At 33.7% G+C, this 7,574-nt stretch overlaps 1 protein-coding gene across 1 annotated transcript; it reads right to left on the bottom strand.

Annotated features, from left to right (window-relative positions):
* Window positions 1-4,031: 4,031 nt before the first annotated feature.
* LOC143536358 (uncharacterized) lies at window positions 4,032-5,759 on the bottom strand. The gene is made up of 3 exons (XM_077030367.1): window positions 5,756-5,759; window positions 5,522-5,698; window positions 4,032-4,906 (listed from the first exon to the last, which is right to left on the bottom strand). The coding sequence occupies exons 1-3, from the start codon at window positions 5,757-5,759 to the stop codon at window positions 4,032-4,034; spliced, it is 1,056 nt and encodes a 351-aa protein (XP_076886482.1).
* Between the last annotated feature and the right edge of the window lie 1,815 nt (window positions 5,760-7,574).

The following is a 7,574-nucleotide window of genomic DNA, read 5'->3' as shown; positions in this document are numbered from 1 at the left end:
AGAAACAATTGACTTGATTGTATAATTTTAATCTTGGAAATAACTACTACTTTTTACTAACTGGTAAGTTTTCTATGATTATAGTATTTTTCGCATTTTACTCCCTAATTATTGCCCTCTAAAAATCGTTTCCGAATTTCACATTTTACTCCCTATTTGAATCACGTTTTATTGTGTGAAATTCAAATTATTTAAATTACGATTTTACAATGACTCTATCTAATTTAACAAGTTGACTATGTCATTTAAATTCTATGTTAACTTAGATGTCAACCTAAATTACATCTAATCCTTCAATTCAATTACAAACTTATTTATATCAACAACAAATTTCGTGTTTTATTATACGAATTATGGAAATTTGATTAATAATCAAAATAATTATTCTGTTTCCAAAGCAAGCGATTAGTTCAATAACAGCTTGCTAATTCTATAGTGTTATAAATAGCAAAACGTTATGACATTTTTATACCAAATTAATTCATTAACAACTTGGTAATTCTATAATGTTATAAATAGCAAAATGTGATGACATTATAATAGATGAGGAGGTAAATTTTAAACAACATTTTTATTTTTTTATATTCGTCAATCACAACTTGATTAAACTTTCAGGGAATGAAGACGCAAGCAAGCCGGGTTAAAACTTACTTTCCTAACTTTGAATTAGTATTTCTTAATAAGCATACTGAAAATGTGCTAAAAGTCAAGCATGTGTAGAATAAAGGTTTCCTTATGCCACGTGTCTTCTTTTTAGCTCATCATTCATTTTAATTTCCTGCCCCCACCACATTCCTTTTAAGAAAATACCCAAAAAAAAATGTGCTAAAAGTCAAGCATGTATAGAATACCCAAAAAATCTCATTTTGTTGGAAAACATCACTGATTTGCCAATTTATGATCAATGTATTAGTCACAAGAATTTTATTTATCTAATAATTGTAACGTTTGTTTTTACCTTTTTGTTTAATAAGCAAATTTATCTAGCATACTTTTCGTTATTATTATTTCAAACGTTTTGGAGTTATAAAATTAATTTCTAAAACCCGTGTTGTACACGGGTAGCTAACCTAGTAATGAATAAATAAAGGAATGCTCATGTAAGCTTTAACTTCGTAAAGACGAATAACTGTGATGACCCAGCATCACATAGGCGTAATTTCTTCACGGCAAGCCAAAACTTTTGCACCACCGTGAATCGAACCCGGGTCTATACCATGTATTAATCTAATTGAGAAGATGAAATTGTTTTTACTTTTTAGTTAAGGATTTGAGAGGATATTCGTGATCAGTTATTGAACATCTCCATAACTATATTATCTGGTTCTTTGAAAGTAGTTTACATAAATTTTTAAATAATCAAAGACCTTGTAGTGGACATTAGTGTAGATTTAGGAGTAGGATTATAAAAGGGTATGTGTTCCCTGTTCAAAAAAAAAAATACCAAACTATTTTTTATTCAACAAAAGAACGTTATTTATTAATTTTTTTAGTCTAATCACTTTCTGACCCAACGTACCACAATCGGCTTCCAAATTTATAAAATCGCCGACTATGAATATGTAAAAGCTAGCAAACTGAAGAGGGAGGAGTTGTGACAAGCCAAGGATTAAAAGACAGGCAGGTAAAAGTATAAAAATAAATTCTCAAATAAGTTTTTCTTTTAGATTTTCAGATTTATATCTTGTTGCAAACAGATTTGGAGATGGTGAAAACACTTTTGGAGAATGATCCAAATCTTAATAGGCAAACTAATGTTAATTTATTTTTAATTGCTTGCTCATACATATACTGAACAAAGGGATCTGCTTACAATAAAGATATGGGTAAGCGAGCAACAAGCTGTCACGACTCCTTTTTGAATGGCAAAACCGATTCTACTGAAAACAAAGTTATAGTTCTTTGGCGTCGATAAGTTAATGTCACGACCCGTTAAAAAAAATTTATGTTAATTATATATTGATTGCATAAATCTACTAGTCTATGTTTTACATCTTTATGAAAAGTTTTGTATACCTACATGCCCCTATATCCAAATAAAAGCAATTACTTTTAACAAAAACCACACCACATTTACAAACACAGGAAATAATAAAGAAACCAAAACTAAAAACCAAACAGTTACAGAAGTTGGAAAAAACCTCTAAAAAGGGCCATAACAAACCCAGCTTGCATCATTCGACATGCCTCTATTTCCTCAATACTTAACTTTCTCAACCTATTTTTAACGGGTTTTTTCTCTATAATTTAAAACGATAAACCAAAAGGTAACTTCGAAGTTCAACTAGAAAGAAAAACAAATGGAAAAGGTATTGACTCCATCCTTTTATTTATATATACGTTCATCGCGACATTCAGATTGCTAATGGAGGAAATTCGGCTTCATCCTTGAGGTACAGCGAACCCTCTTTGATCTTGAACAAAAAAAAGAAACATTAAAGAACTTCTATAATTAATGTGAAGAGACATATACAATCGTTAATCTTTAGCAGTTCCTTTGTGGTGGCAATTTCGACCCTAATAACGTTTGCCAAAAGAGAAAGTATGCCAAATAAATTAATTCAAGGGCTCAACATTTGAGGTATAGAACCAACTAAACCAATTTATTATTAAGAATAGAGACTATAAAGAATATAAATTTATTTTCTAATCATGTATATATACAATAAATGTTATAAGCTTTGGATAAAAAGTGTTTGGGTCGGCCCATACCAACTAGGTTATGTTCTATTTCTTGTTGGTCCAAAGTATATTTCTAATACATAAAAGTATAAAACCTCTTTAAGTCATTTTATTCAAAAAATCTGAAATAATACTATTTTTGTGACCATATTTGACACTATTTATCTATAAAAGAGTCGGAAATTGTAGACAAAAGTTACACAAAAAGTTACATGCTATGACTAGGGTGTAAACGAGAAAAAGCTGTCATGATCTACTCGAGATCGGCACGTTAAAACCTGGAATCAAGCCGAGCTTAATGAGCTCGAGCCTAAAATTAAGCTTGTTTAATAAACAAGCTTGAGCACAAGCTTCACTTATAGAGCTCGAGCTAAATGAGCATATTATTTATAACTTTAATTAGCATATTAAATATAAATTTAAAACAATTATTATTACATATGAAACTATGAAAAACATATTTAGATAATATATATATTATGTTATATATAAAAATATATCAAAACATACATAAAATATAATTTTAAATGTATATAATTGAATTAATAAAAAATAAACGAGCCAAGCTTGAGCTTGAAACTCACAACCCGGGCTGGAGCTCTAGAAATAGAGCTCAAAACGAGCCAGAAAGAGCTCAGGCTCGGCTCGTTTTCACCCCTAGTGGACCCGAAACCGTACAAACCAGTAAACTCGACTTACCTTTCCTGATTTCCGTCACATGCATCAACTTTCAGGCTTTGCCCATTAGATGGGTTCTCGGGCATAGGTCGAAAAGATCCAAATACCAGTTTCCTAGGTTGGTTTGCAGAACCATTGGCAGTTGAGTTAACCTGGCTAACTTGTGGGTGAGTCTGGTTGGAGTTAACGTTAACCTGGCTAACTTGCAGGTGAGTCTGGCTGGAGTCAACCTGGCTAACTTGCGGGTTACTCTGGTTGGATAAACTAGCATTAGAGACCGGTTGTGGTCCATGGCTCCTCCCTCTCTCCCTTGTAGGCAGTTGCTCGTCCTCATACACCCTAGTAGGCGGTTGCTCATCCTCATATGTATCGAGGCTCTACAACAACATATTAATCACACAATTCACACACATGAGCCTTTTATAATCACATTTATTAAACTAAAATAAATTATTGTTGGTCACAGCACACACCCTACCGAATGACAATATCATAAAAACCGAATCCGAATGATCTACAAAAACTCAAGCCAAATTTGTGGTTTTTGGTTTGACTTGAGCCCAAAAACAACCCATAGCATACGTTTTGTTAATCATATTTAACACATTTAACTATTTCTCAACTTAAAAAGGAGACAAAAGTGCTTCGGGTCAACCCCATTCTGACCGATGCTACGAAGAAAGGAGTAAAGAACATACCATAAGAGGAATGTAGAGTCCGGTGCCACGCATAGGGGCAGGGCTAGCCCAAACCAAAGCCGAAGAAAATGCATACCCATGGCACCCTTGACCGTACAACAAATTCCTTACGTGAGCATCATAATCACCCGTGAGATCGGCTTCAACACTATCATCACTTTCATCCTTCTCATTATCCTCAAACGAAAAATTATCGGATAAATTTCCATTATCGCCCCCGTTAACACAATTTTTCTCATTATCCTTAAATGATAAATTATCGGATGAATTTCCATTATCGCCCCCGTTAACAAAACTATTCTCATTATCCTCAAACGATAAATTACCATATGGATCTCCATTATTGCCCCCGTTAACACAGTACTTGTCATTACTATCAAACGATAAAATATCAGATGAATTTCCGTTACTGCCCCCGTTAACACAATCCTTCTCATTATTATCAAACGATAAATTATCAGATGAATTTCCATTACTGCCCCCGTTAGCAGATAAGCTGACCGTATCTCCATTCATCCACATCTCAAGGGTCATTGATTCTTCCTCTATGCTTGACTCGGTCAATGGAGGGGGGCTATGGTCATTGTTCGAGTAGTCATCCAAATCACTGTCTGGATATAAATCATCTTCAAAGTAGAGTTCAGTAGGAGACGAAACGATCAAAGTATCATACTCGTTAGCTAGAAATGGTAAAATGGTGTCGGGACTGTAATCAGGTTGATGTCTCTTTAATGTGTTTTGAAAGAACGATTTGATCTCGTCTCGAATGTTGGGGTTTGGTTCTTGCAGGATTTTACCAAGCCTCCGAGCTCCGTATCTAAATGCGCTCCTTATACGAAAATAGTTTCCTGCAACGGTCCAAAAAACTATTACTAAAATGAAGCTAATACGTGCATTAATCCTAACACTAAATTCTGAAGATTGCAGCTTCAGGTGGTAATAATTAGATGATGAGTTTCAAAACACAACCCAAACTCCATTCAAGCAGCTCAAATATTTGTAGGGCTGTAAGCAAGCCGAGCTGGCACGGTTCGTTTATCTTAACGAGCTGAAATGTTGAGCTCGAACCAGCTCGTTTATCTTAACGAGTAGAAATGTTTAGCGCAAGCACAGCTCGTCAAAAGCTCAAGCCAGATCGTTTATCTTAACAAGTTGAAATGCTGAGCTTGAGCCAACTCGTTTATTTTTTGAATTTTACACGTACTGATATTAAAAAAAAACTATAATGCAGAATTCATAAACCACAAAAATCATAATTTATATTTGCATTATAAGTTTGGGTTATAATTTATATAATATTAAAACTTGGGCGCTCCACTCGCTTAAAAACGAGCGGGATTTCAAGCAAGCCATGAGCCTTTTGACAAAATCTGGCAGGAACACAATAACAAAAGGGTATATTGGGAAAAAGAAAAACGTATATACAACCATATTTGTTGTTTCAAAAACCAAAAAGTGTATACCTCTGTGCACACTTCTTCCAAGATTATTATTTTCCTTCAATGGATCAACTATATTCAGATTTTTGAGACAGAAAATCCGGGAATCCGCCTCGGAAGGCACTATGAACATATCAATACAATTCTTCCTGAAGTCATCACCCAGCAAAACACCTGTTCCGTTGTTTTCTAGGTGTTCCACTGCATAGTAAATTAATATGTTTATTAATAATTATAATTACAAAAACACTTTTTTGCCCATTTTCTAATTTGCTTTTTCTGAAATGGTTGATATGTTAATTGTGATTACAAACACAATAACACTGTAATAATCTAGATTATTAACCAGCAAAACATATGTTTCTTGATCCACTGCAGAGTCAATTAAATATAATTATGATTACAAAAGCACCTTTTTAGTTTTATTATAATTTTTATTTCCTGAAATTATTGATATGTTTATTATGATTACAAAAATAAAAAGGCTATAATAATCTAGATTTCAGTTTTTTTCCGAAACTGGTTCCGGTTTGGGCCAACAAAAGTCACAACCGGTTTTTGTTGGAAGCAGTTCGGGTCAAGGAAAGTCAAAATTGGTTTTTGTTGGAACCGGTTCGGGTCACCAAATTCAAAATCAGTTTTTATTGGATACGGTTCGGGTTAACAAAAGTCAAAATTGTTTTTTTTTTTGGATTCGGTTGGATTCGGTTCGGGTCAACAAAAGTCAAAAACAGTTTTTGTTGGAACCGGCTCGAGCCAATAAAGTCAACTGTTTTTCTTTGAACAAGTTTAGGAGAAACCAAATATCGGGTGTTACCGGCTTGAAAGCGGTTTTGACCGGTTCGGTCTGGTTTAACCGGTTTCAAACCATAGGGTTTAACCGGTTTCAAAATAATCGTTGAACATGTTTGACCCGTTCCCTTTTAGCTAAAGTAATTGATTTGACCATTTGGCCCATTCAAAATAAACTCAGAATTTCAATTAATGACTCGAAAAACGTAACCACTTGCGCATTTCTATATTTGGGTAAATATTTTGCATGTTTCACGTACAATTAATATATTAAATTTAATTAACTACAACCCAATTCGTTAACTTTGAAAATAGCCAACCCACTACCCAAATCGACCCGTTCTAATATAAGCATGTCAAGCATGGCCCGTCTAAATATTTCTTACCAGCTGAACCATTCAAGGAAAATTTGCAAACAGGGCATCCAAACTGATACAATAATTATCCCAATCAAATTTGGCATAATAATCCAAAACCCTGTAGAGAACCTGAAAACGGGTGCAAAAATAGATCATTAGTTGCAGCTTTGACTTTAACTACAAAGTCAAAGAGATAATTAGTTATACCTGTAAGGGGCTGCATAAAAACGTATGGAAAACATGGAAAATGTAAAGAACCAAAGGTTCCAATGCATAGGTGGATATTAAGCCATGATGAGCACCGAGTATGCGGCTTTCATAATAACACCAAGCTTTTATTAGCATAATGCTTCGCTTGAACAGATGGCTTTTGCCGGCTAGACGGTCAACCTAAGTCAATAAGCATACCAAAGAAAGATAATATCAAAACAACAGCTAAAAAGAAAATGGATCACATGAATCAAAGGGTGAAACTTTGCCGAGCATAACACAATGTATACTTTATGATCATCGAGCCAGGTCGATTATTTTAATAAAAAAAATATTTTTCATTTTTACATATTGATGCATATAAAAGTAATGTTTTTAACCTAAACAATGCATAACTGAAAAGCTACAAAAGTAATAATCTCTATACATTGTAAGTTTTTTACACTCTGTGGTTTAATTTGATATATATTAAAACTTCGGCTTTGATTTAAACAAGCCACAAGAAAGCTAAAAGAGCCTAACGAACGAGCCAACAAGCCAAGCTTCTAATTTATAGAGCCGATTTCAAGCGAGCCACAAGCTTTATGAACAACCCTACAACCTTCTAAATTGTAAAGATACAAACTTTGTATGATATTTAATGCACTTTATATCTATAAAGGGTTTTAAAAATTAGTTAGAAACTGTCAAAACACTATTTAGATTAACCATTTTGA

This window comes from Bidens hawaiensis, unplaced genomic scaffold (genome assembly GCF_021521415.1).
Source record: "Bidens hawaiensis isolate Kalapana, Puna unplaced genomic scaffold, B.hawaiensis_p1.1 tig00010796_1, whole genome shotgun sequence".
Taxonomy (NCBI): Eukaryota; Viridiplantae; Streptophyta; class Magnoliopsida; order Asterales; family Asteraceae; genus Bidens; species Bidens hawaiensis.
This window is presented reverse-complemented; position numbering and strand designations above follow the sequence as displayed.

What these genes read in the sequence shown, in the direction of transcription:
- LOC143536358 (XM_077030367.1), bottom strand. An exon ending in TGGAAGAAGTGTGCACAGAG is followed by an intron (nt 4,907 to 5,521) that starts GTATACACTTTT and finishes GGACCGTTGCAG; the next exon opens with GAAACTATTTTCGTATAAGG.